At 43.3% G+C, this 18,124-nt stretch overlaps 1 protein-coding gene across 2 annotated transcripts in view; it reads right to left on the reverse strand.

Moving 5' to 3' along the window:
• The window catches only part of LOC121539352 (CDK-activating kinase assembly factor MAT1-like), a 68,354-nt gene that overhangs the window by 38,142 nt on the left and 12,088 nt on the right, over positions 1-18,124 (reverse strand). The window contains exon 4 of one of the 2 annotated variants that reach the window (XM_041847770.1): positions 14,050-14,178. In XM_041847770.1, the coding sequence (XP_041703704.1) occupies positions 14,050-14,178 (129 nt within the window). Of the gene's footprint in view, positions 1-14,049; positions 14,179-18,124 lie in introns of those variants that run through there. The other variant, XR_006657419.1, reaches the window with a different exon arrangement.

The raw sequence follows: 18,124 nt of genomic DNA on the forward strand, positions 1-18,124 counted from the left end.
GCAAAATGGAGTGATAGCCTTCCTTCTTCAATATCCCTTTTACCACCAGCAAAGCACCCCCACACCATCACATTGCCTCCACCATGCTTGAAAAATGGCATCAAGCACTGCTCCAGCATCTTTTCATTTGGTCTGCGTCTCACAAATGTTCTTCTTTGTGATCCGAACACCTCAAACTTCGATTCGTCTGTCTATCACACTTTTTTCCAATCTTCCTCTGTCCAGTGTCTGTTCTTTTGCCCATCTTAATCTTTTCTTTTTATTGGCCAGTCTGAGATATGGCTTTTTCTTTGCAACTCTGCCTAGAAGGTCAGCATCCCGGAGTCTCCTCTTCACTGTTGACGTTGATACTGGTGTTTTGCGGGTACTATTTAATGAAGCTGCCAGTTGAAGACCTGTGAGGCGCCTGTTTCTCAAACCAGACACTAATGTATTTGTCCTCTTGCTCAGTTGTGCACCGGGGCCTTCCATTCCTCTTTCGATTCTGGTTAGAGCCAGTTTGCGCTGTTCTGTGAAGGGAGTAGTAAAAAAAGTGTTTTTCTTTCGAAAACAAGGACATTTCTAAGTGACCCCAAACGTTTGAACGGTAGTTTATATATATTTATATACATGCATACATACATATACTTTAAAAAATATATTTCCATTTATTACTTTCCATCCCCACCACCCCTCCCCTAATTGGAGTAAACTAGTGAACAACAACGCTTAGGCCTCTACTTCCAGCTTATACATACTATATACATTTTATGGACACAGTCATTTTACATTAATTCTATTTTGTTTGTTTTTACTCCTGAACTTCCTCTACCCTCAACCTCTCCGATCATTTTCATGATATACATCCGGTTTGCTTCTATATGCCATATATTTCTAACTGTGCTCTTTCACAAAAGCTCTCAACCTATATACTTATTATGGACACAGTACGCTTTACATTAGTTATCTTGTTGTTATTAGTCCCAACCTTCAGCTCCATTCAACACCTCCCATCTATCTCTTAACACCATCCATATTGGATTTCTATTTGCCATATATTTTTCAACTGTTCTGTGATGTTTCACAAAAGTTCTGAACCCTTCTATTCTCATTGTTTCTACAGATTGTAAATAAACATTTTTGCTAAAAGTATTACATTACATTACTGATTGATTGACTATGACTTTTCAGATCACCCAGTAGTGCTATCTGCAGGGTTAGCTCCAGGTAAATATTGCAATCCTTCAGCCATTCCTGGACCTGTGACCAAAAACAAGCTACAAATGGACAGTACCAAAACAAAATGATCTAATGATTCTGTCTCTTCGCAGCAAAATCTGCAGAGCTGGGAAGATTGTATCCCCCATATAAATAACATTCTATTGGTAGCAAGAATTTTGTATAATAATTGAAATTGAAAAATTCTAAGTTTTGAATCCGGCGTCGTTTTGCGTGTCAGTTCATAAACACTATGCTATGGAATCGGTACGTCAAAAATCTCTTCCCAACTATTTTGCAATCTATATGGGATGGCTGTCAATCATTTGGTCCTTAAATGAAACTGGTATACTTTTTTATTTAGCACAATTTTCTTTAACCAATTACGGTCTTAAATGCAGGGCCGACAGACAAGTTCCTTCCTTTTTCCCCCGTCCACTTTCCTCTTCCATTTTTGCGATAATGCTGCAATTATTTGGTTGTAATTTTGGGTAGAACAGACATTTCCAAATGTTTTTGTTAGCTGCATGTGTGACATAACTCCACCAGTCCTACCTATGATATAATTTATGAAGATTATACATTTTTTAAACATTTTCTCTAAAAAGAATGTTTTTTTAATCAATTAGAATATTTGAGTTTAACCACAATATTTGTTGCATTATTTGTTCTGTCATTTCTGGAGGATTAAATAGAAATTGCAACCAACATTCTATAGCTTGTTTTAGAAAGTGATATTTGAGAGATGATTTCCTTTTCAAATAACTGAAAGTGAGAGGTTGTAATCTAAATAAAGGGAAAAAGGCCATTCTTGAACATGGGGTGAGACAATCTTACTAATTTGCTAGAGAACCAGTTCAGATTTAAGTATAACTTTTGTATGACTGAAGCTTTTAGTGATAGGTCTAATGCTTTAATATTTAATCATTTCTGTCCTCCGAATTCATATTCATTATATAATAGGCCCGTTTACTTTTGTCTGGCTTGCCGTTCCAAATAAAATGGAATATTCTTTTCTCATATAATATTTAAAAAACTGTTTGCTAGGCGTATGCAAGACCATAAGCAAATCGGCAAACTGGGATAATACTAAAGTGTTAGTCAGGGTGATTTTTCCACAAATAGACAGGTATTTACCTTTCCATGGTAGCAAGATCTTATCTATTTTTGATAACTTTCTATTAAAATGTATTGGAGTGAGATCATTTATTTCATTTGGGGTATGTATTCCGAGTATATCCACATCACCATCAGACCATTTTATTGGTAAACTATATGGTAATGTAAAATATTTATTTTTTAGTGATCCAATACTTAATATAGTACACTTATCATAATTTGGTTGTAATCCAGAGAGGTTAGAAAATGTATCTAGATCCTCTATGAGGCTGTGGAGGGATTCAAGTTGTAGATTTAAAAGAAAAAATGAATCATCAGCTTACAATGACACCTTTGTTTTTAAGCCCTGGATTTCTAATCCCTTGATATTATTGTTGGATCCGATTTTAATAGCTAACATGACAATGGCCATAATAAATAGATATGCCGATAGTGGACAACCTTGTTTTACTCCTATTGACAGTTTAAAACTTTCTGAGAAGTAGCCATTATTTACTATTTTACACCTAGGGTTACTATACATGATTTTAACCCGGCTTTAAACTTACTCTTGAAAGTTGTAATAGTAGAATTTCAAAATTCGGTAGTGCATCATCAGTTCCTCTTGTCATGTTAGTCATTGCATACCTTAGAGAGCTATTTACAGTTGAAGTCAGAAGTTTACATACACTTAGGTTGAAATCAGTAAAACTCGTTTTTCCAACCACTCCACAAATTTCTTGTTAACAAACTATAGTTTTGGCAAGTCGGTTAGGATATCTACTTTGTTTATGACAAGTAATTTTTCCAACAATTGTTTATAGACAGATTATTTCACTGTATCACAATTCTAGTGGGTCAGAAGTTTACATACACTAAGTTGACTGTGCCTTTAAACAGCTTGGAAAATTCCAGAAAATGATGTCATGGCTTTAGAAGCTTCTGACAGGCTAATTGACATAATTTGAGTCAATTGGAGGTGTACCTGTGGATGTATTTCAAGGCCTACCTTCAAACACAGTGCCTCTTTGCTTGACACCATGGGAAAATCAAAATAAATCAGCCAAGACCTCAGAATTTTTTTTGTAGACCTCCACAAGTCTGGTTCATCCTTGGGAGCAATTTCCAAACGCATGAAGGTACCACGTTCATCTGTACAAACAATAGTACGCAAGTATAAACACCATGGGACCACGCAGCCGTCATACCACTCAGGAAGGAGACGCGTTCTGTCTCCTAGAAATGAACGTACTTTGGTGCGAAAAGTGCAAATCAATCCCAGAACAACAGCAAAGGACCTTGTGAAGATGCTGGAGGAAACAGGTACAAAAGTATCTATATCCACAGTAAAACAAGTCCTATATTGACATAACCTGAAAGGCCGCTCAGCAAGGAAGAAGCCACTGCTCCAAAACCGCCATTAAAAAGCCAGACTACAGTTTGCAACGGCACATGGGCACAAAGATCGTACTTTTTGGAGAAATGTCCTCTGGTCTGATGAAACAAAAATAGAACTGTTTGGCCATAATGACCATCGTTATGTTTGGAGGAAAAAGGGGGGACTTGCAAGCCGAACAACACCATCCCAACCGTAAAGCACGAGGGTGGCAGCATCATGCTGTGGGGGTGCTTTGCTGCAGGAGGGACTGGTGCACTTCACAAAATAGATGGCATCATGAGGAAGGAAAAGTATGTGGATATATTGAAGCAACATCTCAAGACATCAGTCAGGAAGTTAAAGCTTGGTCGCAAATGGGTCTTCCAAATGGACAATGACCCCAAGCATACTTCCAAAGTTGTGGCAAAATGGCTTAAGGACAGCAAAGTCAAGGTATTGGAGTGGCCATCACAAAGCCCTGACCTCAATCCTATAGAAAATGTGTGGGCAGAACTGAAAAAGCGTGTGTGAGCAAGGAGGCCTTCAAACCTGACTCAGTTACACCAGCTCTGTCAGGAGGAATGGGCCAAAATTCACCCAACTTATTGTGGGAAGCTTGTGGCTACCTGAAACGTTTGACCCAAGTTAAACAATTTAAAGGCAATGCTACCAAATACTAATTGAGTGTATGTAAACTTCTGACCCACTGGGAATATGATGAAATAAATAAAAGCTGAAATAAATCATTCTCTACTATTATTCTGACATTACACATTCTTAAAATAAAGTGCTGATCCTAACTTACTTTAAACAGGGAATTTATACTATGATTAAATGTCAGGAATTGTGAAAAACTGAGTTTAAATGTATTTGGCTAAGGTGTATGTAAACTTCTGACTTCAACTGTATAATTTGTCAGAAATGTCCAGATCAACTAGCACATGTCAGCTAACATTTTTTTTATTTAGGTTTTTTAGCCCATAGATATTGTTGTAATGTTTCAGTCACTCAAATACTGTACCATATGAATACACATTAGACATGGTAAAATGTATAGAATTGCAAGAAAATTTGGTTCAAAACAGCAACATTTTATTTGCACAAAACGTGTAGAATTGCAGGAAATAAGCTTTAAACCTGCAAAATTCACTCCACCAACAAGACAGGTGTGAACAGTTTTTTTCATGAACAGTGCTTGTGCCCATAGAATTAGATGTGGCACGCATGCGGGGCGGGGGTGGGGTGTGGCGACGACAGGATGTTCCCCAATGCTGGAAGGGGGGCCTCGAGTGAAAAGGTTTGGGAACCCCTGGTCTAGAGCAGTGTGTCAGTACTGGCAGTATCCAGTTCATTCACTAACGGCAGCCTGCAGACAGTACAATGGGATTGAAAAACAATACCTAACAACTGTTAGTGCTGGATGACAAGGGGTAGGCTAACTGGTTTACAACTGCCACACATTAAGCTGCCTTGGTGCAGGCCAGACAAGACCAGAGAGAATGATGACCACATACATGACAGGTCGCAGGTAGCATCATATCTGCATCCAAATCTTAAAATGAGTCAGAGAAACATCAACAGTTAATAAGTCTCAATGCTCGTGTCTCTCCTGCACGTGTGAAAGGAGTCCCCCGTGCACCCAACATTCAATCATGAACTCATCACGTTCTATTAAAAGCGGTGTGGATAAGTGAATATGCTTGTTTTCTGAGCTCTCTGGCAATTACTCTGTCAGCACAGCGGAACAACCCAGAGAGCCAGGCTCCTGTGGCCAATGTGAGAGAGGTAGAGAGAGAGAGAGGAGGCAGAGAGAAAGAGGAGGCAGAGAGAGAGAGCGAGAGAGAGCGAGAGAGAGAGCGAGGACCCCAGCTAAGTCCAATGGAGCAGAGAAGGACTATGGGTCTCTACAGCACCACTACCACAGGGCCAACACAAACATTTGCTTTCAACATTAAAAAGAGGCCCATCTTACAACACAAGGAAAAAGTGTGTATATTTGTGAGCGTGTGTAAATGTGTCTGTGTTTAAGATTCCCCGAAAGTCCCCTGTGACACTAAAGTAAAACTCTTGGGAACATCCATCTTAATAAAATCGCAGGGGAAGATAACTTGAGGAAATCATAGCATACCACACTACTCCCTTCCAGTTCTCCCTACTCCGGTACAGTCCACGTCAGGCCTACATCAGGTTTAAGAACACACCATCTTAATTCACCTCTCAAGATATAGAAATAACTAGCCACTGTAGCCAGCATATGGTTGTAGAAAAGCAGAACACATTCAAACATAGGAGATACTTAGTCAGTGTTCAAGGCAAAGCCTAATTAACAGCTGGGCACGAGACCTGATCAAACACGCACTCTACCCCCAGGGAGCCGTAGCACTACCAGACACACACTCTGTACCCCCAGGGAGCCGTAGCACTACCAGACACACACTCTGCTGGCTCTCCCTCTCCCTTTGACTGACTCTGCAGGACGTCCCAAGGTCGCTGGAGATAAACCCCTCCATCAGCACCTCCGCTCAAACACCCCCCAACACACACACACACACACACACACACCTTGTTCATGGTTAACTTCAGCTGAGCTCCATGTAACCCAGGCAGAGCCATAGGGGGCTCCATTCACTAAAGGCCCAGTGATAATTGCTGCAATCAAAACAGAGCGAGGCGGCGGGAGGAAGACAGCCACAGTGTGGAATTGTATTAGGGACTCTAATGACCAGAGTTAGGATCACCTGAGCGAGTGAGAGGGTCAAATCCTCCCCTGTGCGATCCTCCTACCCCCTCACCGCCACCCCTACCCGGGTACGGACACTGCTTCTGTGTAGATAAAGAGCTTTGTGCCCCCCTCTGGCCCTCTGGCCCACTGAGCACAAGTAGCAAGTGTAAACACCCGTGCCTCCCCTTCCCTCGCAGGGTTAAATATAAGCGTCCTGCAGGCAGCAGCTGCCCCCTCGCAAAGCCCTTAAAGCTGACAACTCCTTTTTCCCCTGGGCTGGGCCAGCATGCCCGTGGGGTGCTGGGGCCAAACAAAACAGGGCCAAACCAGGGGAACAAGTGTAAATGAATGCCCACAGATGCTGGTGCCAATCATGGACTGGGGGGACAGGGACTCTCCTTTACCCCCCAGAGTCACCCCCTCCAACCCCCCCAGCCCACACCTCTCTGCCCCACAGCCATGAGTCTACGTGCCAACACTGTAATATAAGAGCAAAGGGCAAAGGTGAAGGGTCGAGCCCTCTCCCACATAAGACAGGACGGCCTTTCAGCTCTGAATGACACGGCAGTCAAAATGAATGTCAATCACTTTGGTGGGGTATAAATGGAAACATACATGCATCATGCATGCCAACCAACATATATAATCACAAGTTTAAAGACCCCTGCACACACTTGGGAGCAAAGACTTAGGCGAGTGTATGAAAGCGAAATAATACATCTGAGCAATGGTTAAGTGAAGCAGCAAGAGGAAAAATTAGAGGAATGAGAGAAGAAAAACAAAATGAGAGAAGAAAAAAAAAAATCTGTGTGAGCTGCGTGGTGCATCTGTAGCCTAGTACATCCCCAGTAGAACAGGTTGAGCCAGTCTGCCAGACAGAGCTTGGCCTGCAATGAGGAGCATGACTACCTAACAGAGGTCATTGTAGAGGACAGCATACTACCAAGGAAAACAAGCCTGCGCAAACATGCACCGAATGTGTGTGTGTGTACATGCACACTAAGGCCTTTGGATTCCATTCCCTGAGAGTAGAGTGGAGTCAAGCCAAAGAGGACCCTGGGTATTTTAGTAAGGTACACATCTGTGTTTAGGGATAAACTTTCCACCCTCAATTGCCTGAGAGTGAGTGCGTGTGTGTGTGTGTATTGGGTTTGTGTGTGTTTGTGTCGCTCTTGCTCCCTCTCTTGCTCTCTCATTAGGAGCACGTCAGCCTCGTCAGGTATGTCAGCTGCTCTGCGGGCCGTATTTCACCCGTGGCGGTGGGACGTTTTATTTCAGATGCCGCTGAAAGCTGGACCAAGGTGGAGAGATTCTCTAACGGTCAACCGCAAGCAAACATGGCAGATTGTGGCAGCTGTGGCCAACCCCCCCACACACACACACACACACACACACACAGACAAAAAAAAGGTACAACGCTCAACAGACATCTACTTCCATGAACCATTGGATAATTGAAGTCTAAAGTCATTCAACTCAACCAATGTTCAAAGTTTTGTAAACAAGCTTGGCTATGACATAATGTTGTGTTAGACTATAACTATCAGTTAGACTACAACACAAAGAGGAGAGAGACATCACCAATAGCTAGTTTTAGCATGGAAGGGTTACCTCCCCCACATCCAATTCCTTTTGAGTGGATGTCTACTTTAAAAAAGAGAACATGCTTCACTTTGGTCTTCAAAGGATGTTTGCCAAGGCTGGGCAATATGTGTGTGTGCAACCTACATGGATATGTGTGTTTGAGAGATAAAGGCAGGCTGGGAGAGTGTCTCTTTATTCAGTGGAGTGCTACAAAGTGTGGGATTACCCAGACTGATTCTGGACCATTCCTGGGACAAGACCAGACCCATCCCCACTGCCTCGCAGCAGAAGCCCAGTCGCACCTGGACCCAGAGTGAGTACGTTATCTAACCATCCCTTAACCTTCGACTAATCATTATTTTTAAGTATTACTTATTAATAAGTATTTTGCCTTACTGCTATTAGCCCATAGAAATGCATTGAATAACAGCTTCATACATGGTTAAACAGAGTAAAATATATATATCAAAAGGAAGTTTGTTCTGAAGTGCTATATTTGAGAGATAAGTAAGATCAGGAAACAATTATTATTATATATTTTTTGCAAAATTCTCTCCACCAACAAGAGGGGTTTGAACAGTTTGTGTCATGAACAGTGCTTGTGCCCATAGAAATAGACATGGCACGCGGGGGGGGACAGGATGTTCCCCAATGCTGGAAGGGGGGCCTCAAATGAAAAAGTTTGTGAACCCCTGGTCTACAGCAGTGTGTCAGTACTGGCAGTATCCAGTTCATTCACTAACGGCATGTACGAGTTCGTGGGACTCACCTTTCCATAGAGGGGTCATATTAGTGTGTAGCCCAAACTGTTCGGACACTATAGGCAGAAGTTGGCTGTACCGACTTCAGATCAGTCCCATTACACTTGTGGGAGTCGTAGGACAAAATGGAAAACAACATTCGTGAGAGTCTCATCTTTCCGAGTCTCATCTTTCCATAGAGTGGTCAATAGTTTGTAGGCCTAACCGTTTGGATGTTACAGACGTTTTCGTGAGAAAACAGATTTTTGGGATGTATCATGGTCTGACTAACACCGCTCTAACTCTGCCACCTTTCACCGATAATGCGGAAGGGCGACATCAGCGGATGCAGTGGATTGAGACGCAGCCCATGCAATTTTTTTTTTATCTCAACCTTAAACTGACAGATTTCTATGGGGATTTTTTTATGATGCTAATTAGACTACCGCGGGGGCATGGATATCGACTCCAGGGTGTTAACAGTTCCACATACACTTTCAGAAGCATCCTATTGAAACTGAAGACACTCACTCTCCGTCTTACACACACCTCCAGGATTATCAGGGCATCCAGGTTGGAGGCTACCTCTCCACTGCTGCTAAATCACAGGGGAGCAGCATGGCTCAGATGTCTCCCCAGTACAGACCGTAAACACCATGACAGAAGTACACACACCGCGTTAGCTCGCCATGCTTTAAATAAAGACAAAGCACCAGGAGGTGGAGGGTGGTATCCTCACAGGCTTCAGGCTGTTCACGTTCCACAGCCCAAAACAGATAGATGTCATCCCCCACTGACAGATCACCTTAAATACTGTTGAAGTAATATGGCTATAGGTTCATCTGCCTCACATAAAGCCCATTCTTGTGGGAAGCTGCTATAGTCCAACAAGTGGGATGGAGGCAAAAGGAATGGCAAATCAGTCTGGCTGCACAACCGATTGGCAAACATACTGCAAATTGAGAAATCATGTGACTAAACAAAGATAAATGATATAAAGAATTATAGTAAAAAGCTTTGGAGCACCTTAAATAAAATTTTGGGCAAAAAGGCAAACTCAGCTCCATCATTCATTGAATCAGATGGCTCATTCATCACAAAACCCACTGATATTGCCAATTACTTCAATTATATTTTCATTGGCAAGATTAGCAAACTTAGGCATGACATGCCAGCAACAAACGCTGACATCCAAGTATAACTGATAAAATTATGAAAGACAAGCATTGTAATTTTGCATTACGTAAAGTGAGTGTGGAAGAGGTGAAAATATTATTGTTGTCTATCAACAATGACCAGCCACCGGGATCTGACAACTTGGATGGAAAATTACTGAGGATAATAGTGGACGGTATTGCCACTCCTATTTGCCAGATCTTCAATCTAAGCCTACTAGAAAGTGTGTTCCCTCAGGCCTGGAAGGAAGCTAAAGTAATTCCGCTACCCAAGAATAGTAAAGCCCCCTTTACTGGCTCAAATGGCCGACCAATCAGCCTGTTACCAACCCTTAGTAAATCAAAATATATTTGAGATTTGAGATTCTTCAAATAGCCACTCTTTGCCTTGATGACAGCTTTGCACACTCTTGGCTTTCTCTCAACCAGCTTCATGAGGTAGTCACCTGGAATGCATTTCAATTAACAGGTGTGCCTTCTTTATGCATTTGAGCCAATCAGTTGTGTTTTGACAAGGTATACAGAATATAGCCCTATTTGGTAAAAGACCAAGTCCATATTATGGCAAGAACAGCTCAAATACCCAAAGAGAAACGACAGTCCATCATTGCTTTAAGACATGAAGGTCAGTCAATCCGGAAAATTTCAAGAACTTTGAAAGTTTCTTCAAATAAAGTCGCAAAAACCATCAAGCGCTATGAGGAAACTGGCTCTCATGAGGACCGCCACAGGAATGGAAGACCCAGAGTTACCTCTGCTGCAGAGGATAAGTTCATTAGAGTTACCAGCCTCAGAAATTGCAGCCCAAATAAATGCTTCACAGAGTTCAAGTAACAGACATCGCAACATCAACTGTTCAGAGGGGACTGTGTGAATCAGGCATTCATGGTCGAATTGCTGCAAAGAAACCACTAAAGGACATCAATAATAAGAAGAGATTTGCTTGGGCCAAGAAACACGAGCAATGGACATTAGACTGGTGGAAATGTGTCCTTTGGTCTGGAGTCCAAATTGGAGATTTTTGGTTCAAACTGCCGTGTCTTTGTGAGACGCGTGTGTATTTCCCACCGTAAAGCATGGAGGAGGTGTTATGGTGTGGGGGTGCTTTGCTGGTGACACTGTCAGTGATTTATTTTGAATTCAAGGCACACTTAACCAGCATGGCTACCACAGCATTCTGCAGCGATACGCCATCTCATCTGGTTTGGGCTTAGTGGGACTATAATTTGTTTTCAACAGGACAATGACCCAACACACTACCCAACTCCTTCAAGACTGTTAGAAAAGCAATCCACTTTTTTGGTTACTACATGATTCCATATGTGTTATTTCATAGTTTTGATGTCTTCACTATTATTCTACAATGTAGAAAATAGTAAAAAAAAATAATAAAAAAAAAAGATTTGAATGAGTAGGTGTTCTAAAGCTTTTGACCGGTAGTGTATGTGTAATGGCTTTACACCCCCTGCTATGTTGTGGATAAAGAGTTACCTGTCTAACAGAACACAGAGGGTGTTCTTTAATGGAAGCCTCTATAACATAATCAGGAATTCCCCAGGGCAGCTGTCTAGGCCCCTTACTTTTTTCAATCTTTACTAATGGCATGCCACTGGCTTTGAGTAAAGCCTAAATATTTCTAAAACTAAAACCATTGTATTTGGGACAAATCATTCACTAAACCCCAATTAAACCTTGTAGAAAATAATGTGGAAATTCAGCAAGTTGAGGTGACTAAACTGCTTGGAGTAACCCTGGATTGTAAACTGTCATGGTCAAAAGATGTTGATACAACAGTAGCTAAGATGGGGAGAAGTCTGTACGTAATAAAACGCTGCTCTGCCTGAAAATTACAATTGGCTCATAACAGGGCAGCATAGCTGGCCCTTAAATGTACACAGAGAGCTAACATGAATAATATGCACATAAATCTCCCATGGCTCAAAGTGGAGGAGAGATTGACTTCATCACTACTTGTTTTTCTAAGAAGTGTTGACATGCTGAATGCACCGAGGTGTCTGTTTAAACTACTAGCACACAGCTCGGACACCCATGCATACCCCACAAGACATGCCACAAGAGGTTTCTTCACAATTCCCAAGTCAAGAACCGACTTTGGGAGGCGCACAGTACTACGTAGAGCCATGGCTACATGGAACTCCATTCCACATCAGGTAACTGATGCAAGCAGTAGAATCAGATTTAAATAACAGATACAAATATGGAACAGCTGGGAGTGTGAAGAGACACACACAGGCACACGCATACACTTACTTTGTATTGTAGATATGTGGTAGTAGAGTAGTGACCTGAGGGAACACACTTAATGTGATATGAAAAGTCTTATGAAATTATATTTTATGTAATATTTTAAAATTGTATATAACTGCCTTAATGTTGCTGGACCCCAGGAAGAGTAGCTGCTGCCTTGGCAGCAGCTAATGGGGTTCCTTAATAAATGCAAATACCTCGGCCTGCCTGCGGAGTCTTCTGTGGGGCCAAACCCCGAGCTTCCAAACCCCCAGAGGAGACAAGACATGACCATGGAGGCGCTGCAGTCGTTTCACCTTTCACCTCCTTCATTCTCTCCATCTTTCTCTAAGTCTGCTTCCATGTCCAGGACATGACAGTTAAGAGGAGAGAGAAGCACCCTTGATACAACCCTTCATACAGCCTATTATTGATTAATGGAAAGATTATTCTCAGATGGGAAAATTAATGTTTTTCTCTCCCTTTCGCTCTCTGAAATGACAGCAACACGACTCCATCTTCTCTCATTTGAATCGTACCTCAACAGGACACCACAAACAAAATAAATAAAACTAAATAACTGAACTAAATAAGCCGGCGTTCTGCAGGAATCAACCGCGCCATCTTGAAACGCCACCAAGTCAAACAGAAGTTAGTCTTCTGGACTCTGAGGTGAGGGGAAAGAAAAACCACACTGAAGCCCAACTGAAGCCTTGCGGTGTCCAGACACGCCTGGCAACTGCTCTACCCCACCCGAGCCAGAGGGAGGAGGAGAAAAGTGAGGAAAAACAGCCAGAGTCAGAGCCAAGAGCAACAGCATCCTACAACCCTTTCTCCATCAGCAAGTTCGACTTCATGCTGCATATCCAGTCAGTTACAGAGAACCACATCCTCCTCCATGTGAAGCCAGCCATAGTGGAGCAGCTATTTCCCCCATTGGTGGATGAAGAATGGGTGGTGGTCGTGTCTTTGGGTTTAAATGGATATCAAATACACTCATGGTACAACTACATTGACCAGAGGATCACCCATGCCAGCTAGGCTGATGAGATGGAATAAAAGGTTTTTCACCAATGTAATGTATAGGAATGAGTGAGTGTGTGGAGAAAGACCACTGGAGAGAGAGACTTCTCCACTGTCATGGAGTTGAGACTAGGTGAGCACTGAGCAGAGATTTCTTCCCACGCACCGTTGCACCCTGGGAAGACCGCCACGCTTCTCATAGGGGCTGGAGGAGAAGAAGGCAGGGGATGGGACGGTGATGGAATCGCTTTATCTCATCACGGTAAAATGAAAATAAACGACTGCGGAGGAAAACGAAGCAGTTGCCAAATGGAAGAAGTCCTTAACAGACACCCTGAATAACACAAAGCTGACAGCTCAACAAAACGCAGAGCCAGAGCCCTCATTCGGTCTCTGAGGGCTGCAGGTAGGAATGTGATGACATTACAGAGGAGTTGAGGGCTTGTTCTCACACCAGGCAGAGAACCTCGATAAGGGAATGGACACAATACACTGCAGCAACAACCTCCTTTAGGGGCTCCCCAACCATTAGCATCAAGCTAATCTAAACTGACCACCACTGTAATATGCCAACAATGAATTACCATTGACCTAAAGGGCATAGTGTGTGCCCCATTAAGCTAACCTGCATTGGGCTCTGTGTAAGGAAGTTAACCATGCGTTACCATTGAGTGAAGTCACGTAGGCAGAGTATTCGTATGAGCTCATCGTGCTTTAACGTTAAGCTAGACTAGGCCGACTCAGGGTGCATGCTGGACATTCACTAGCATGTCTGTGTGAGCTAGCCTGTTTGGATGTTGTTTGCATGCCAACTATGTGGTAGGCTTAATCCGGCCTGCACAGTCAGGACAGTCAGTGTGTTTGTATGTGGCGTGCAGTACTCACTATAGGGATGCCGGTGGAGAAGATGGTGGTTTTGACCACCTGTTTCTGCTTCTCAATCTGGGTCTCCAGCTGGGCGGCCCGGTCCTTGTGTTCGGCCAGCAGGATGGTGGCGGGGACATGAGAGCGCTCCTGGAGGGGAACATCCAAATACAGGTATGAGGTAAGTAATCATATTTCCGTGTGTGTGTGTGTGTGTGTGTGTGTGTGTGTGTGTGTGTGTGTGTGTGTGTGTATGTATATATATATATATATATATATATATATATATATATATATATATAGTGCATTCGGGAAAGTATTCAGAACCGTTGACCTTTTCCACATTTTGTTACGTTACAGCCTTATTCTAAAATTGATTAAATTAATGTTTTCCCTCAATCTACACACAATACCCCATAATGACAAAGCGAAAACATGTTTTTAAAAATGTTTGCAAAAATAATATGTAAATAAGGTATTTCTTATTTATTTGTAAGTATTCAGACCCTTTGCTATGAGACTTGAAATTGAGCTCAAGTGCATCCTCTTTCCATTGATCATCCTTGAGATGTTTCTACAACTTCATTTGAGTCCACCTGTGGTAAATTCAATTGATTGGACATGATTTGGAAAGGCACACACAACTGTCTATATAAGGTCCCACAGTTGACAGTGCATGTCAGATCAAAAACCAAGCCGAGGTCGAAGGAATTGTCCGTAGAGCTCCGAGACACGATTGTGTCGAGGCACAGATATGGGGAAGTGTACCAAAGAATTCCTGCAGCATTGAAGCTCCCCAAGAACACAGTGGCCTTGATCATTCTTAAAATAGAAGAAGTTTGGAACCTCCAAGACTCTTCCTAGAGCTGGCCTTCCGGCCAAACTGAGCAATCGGGGGAGAAGGGCCTTGGTCAGGAAGGTGACCAAGAACATGATGGTCAATCTGACAGAGCTCCAGAGTTTCTCTGTGGAGATGGGAGAACCTTCCAGAAGGACAACCATCTCTGCAGCACTCAACCAATCAGACCTTTATGATAGAGTGGCCAGACAGAAGCCACTCAGTAAAAGGCACATGACAGCCCACTAAAGGACTCGGACCATGAGAAACAAGATTCTCTGGTCTGATGAAACCAAGATTGAACTCCTTGGCCTGAATGCCAAGCGTCACGTCTGGAGGAAACCTGGCACCATGCCTACGGTGAAGCATGGCGGTGGCAGCATCATGCTGTGGGGATGTTTTTCAGCGGCAGGGACTGGGAGACTAGTCAGGATCGAGGGGAAGATGAACGGAGCAAAGTTCAGAGAGATCCATGATGAAAACCTGCTCCAGAGTGCTCAGGACCTCAGACTGGGAGTGAAGGTTCACCTTCCAACAGGACAACGACCCTAAGAACACAGTCAAGACAACGCAGTGGCTTCGGGACAAGTCTCGGAATGTCCTTGAGTGGCACAGCCAGAGCCCGGACTTGAACCTGATCAAACATCTCTGGAGAGACCTGAAAATAGCTGTGCAGCGACGCTCCCCGATGCTGCCAAAGGTACTTCAACAAAGTACTGAGTAAAGGGTCTGAATACTTATGTAAACGTGATATTTCAGTTTTTTATTTTTAATACATTTGCTAAAATTTCTGAAAACCTGTTTTTGCTTTGTCATTATGGGGTATTGTGTGTAGATTGATGGGGGGACTATTTAATCCATTTTAGAATAAGGCTGTAACGTAACAGAATGTGGAAAAAGTCAAGGGGTCTGAATACTTTCCGAATGCACTGTATGTTCAACAACCACTGAATTATGATAAAGCAAAAAACGGATTTACGCCAAGTAAAAGATGGGGAGGTGCTTCGAAGACTGGTACATGTAATGAGATGTGGAACTTGGGAACCTCAGAGTTCAAAATATCAATCACACACTCCTCCCTATAACTGCACAACTAACAAATCAAGGTGGTTCAAGGCTAGTCATCAGATTATTGATGCAAGCCATGTTAAAAACCCTGGTGGTATGATGTTTTTTCAAGTACACTGCACCGTCTTCCCCTCCATTAAACGAAGGTTGAAAATTGCAATTTCTCCAGTGGAGTGTTGCCAAGCTTATAGGTCTGAAAACACAAGCCCCGGCACGCCATCCATGGAGGGAGCAGGACGTTATTGTCGGGGTGGACGGGCAGTGGGCACAGAGCTGGGAGTGTTTTCATCACCAGGCAGAAAGGAAGGTGTGGAGCAGAACAATGTACAGCTGGAGGTGATCTGCTGATGGCTCCTTATCAGGATCTATTGCAAACACTATCAGTCTATTTGATCATTGATACACTATATATACACACAAGGGAATGTGGACACCCCTTCAAATTAGTGGATTCGGCTATTTCAGCCACATCCGTTGCTGACAGGTGTATAAAAATCGAGCACACAGCCATGCAATCTCCATAGACAAACACTGGCAGTGGAATAGCCTTACTGAAGAGCTCAGTGACTTTCAACGTGGCACCGTCATAGGATGCCACCTTTCCAACAAGTTAGTTGCCCTGCTAGAGCTGCCCCGGTCAAATGTAAGTGCTGTTATTGTGAAGTGGAAACGTCTAGAAGCAACAACGGCTCAGCTGCGAAGTGGTAGGCCACACAAGCTCACAGAACGGGATCGCCGAGTGCTGAAGCGCGTAAAAATTGTCTGTCCTCGGTTGCAACGCTCACTACCGAGTTCCAAACTGCCTGCGGAAGCAACATCAGCACAATAACTATTAGTCGGAAGCTTCATGAAATGGGTTTCCATGGCCGAGCAGCCGCACACAAGCCTAAGATCACCATGCCCAATGCCAAGCGTCGGCTGGAGTGGTGTAAAGCTCGCCACCATTGGACTCTGGAGCAGTGGAAACGCGTTCCCTGAAGTGATGATTCAAGCTTCACCATCTGGCAGTCTGACAAACGAATCTGGGTTTGGCGGATGCCAGGAAAACGCTACCTCGCCGAATGCATAGTGCCAACAGTAAAGTTTGGTGGAGGAGGAATAATGGTCTGGGGCTGTTTTTCATGGTTCGGGCTAAGTCCCTTAGTTCCAGTGATGGGAAATCTTAACGCTACAGCATCCAATGACATTCTAGAAGATTCTGTGCTTCCAACTTTGTGGCAACAATGTGGGGAAGGCCCATTCCTGTTTCAGCATGACAATGCCCCCGTGCACAAAGCGAGGTCCATACAGAAATGGTTTGTCGAGATCGGTGTGGAAGAACTTGACTGGCCTGCACATAGCCTTGACCTCAACCCTATAGAACACCTTTGGGATGAATTGGAATGCCAACTGCTAGCCAGGCCTAATCGCCCAAAATCAGTGCCCAACCTCATTAATGCTCTTGTGGCTGAATGGAAGCAAGTCCATTCAGCAAGTCCAAGGCCTCCTGTAGCTCAGTTGGTAGAGCATGGCGCTTGCAACACCAGGGTTGTGGGTTCGATTCCCATGGGGGGCCAGTATGAAAAATTTATGCACTCACTAACTGTAAGTCGCTCTGGATAAGAGCGTCTGCTAAAAATGACTAAAAAATGTAAAAGTCCCCGCAGCAATGTTCCAACATCTAGTGTAATGCCTTCCCAGAAGAGTGGAGGCTGTTATAGCAGCAAAGGAGGGACAAACTCCATATTAATGCCTATGATTTTGGAATGAGATGTTCGACGAGCAGGTGTCCACATACTTTTGGTCAAGTAGTGTATATCTCTTTGTGTGTGTGTGTGTGTGTGTGTGTGTGTGAGGCCGAAGAGATTTCTACTGTAAATGCCAAAGCACAGGAGCGTGTCCCTGGGGTCTTACTGCTCATCTCCCAACAGACAACAGAGGCCCAGTGTTTAAACAAACAAACAGCTCAACCTGCTATCTGTGACAGCTCTTTACCAGGCTGCTCTACAGGGACAATGACTTCTAAAGCCTGCAGCTAAACACAATGCCAGGAGCCAGGAGACTTGCCAGGAGTTGTAATAAGCTCTTAATGAGCCTAGTCATTGGCTCATCTTATATATCCTGGTTGTTCTTCCTCTACGTGTGTCACCAGATTGTTCTATAACTTACCATTTGTTCCCGTTGGCCTATGTGGCAATGTGTGTTTATTAG

Source organism: Coregonus clupeaformis, chromosome 25 (assembly GCF_020615455.1).
Source record: "Coregonus clupeaformis isolate EN_2021a chromosome 25, ASM2061545v1, whole genome shotgun sequence".
Lineage (NCBI taxonomy): Eukaryota > Metazoa > Chordata > Actinopteri > Salmoniformes > Salmonidae > Coregonus > Coregonus clupeaformis.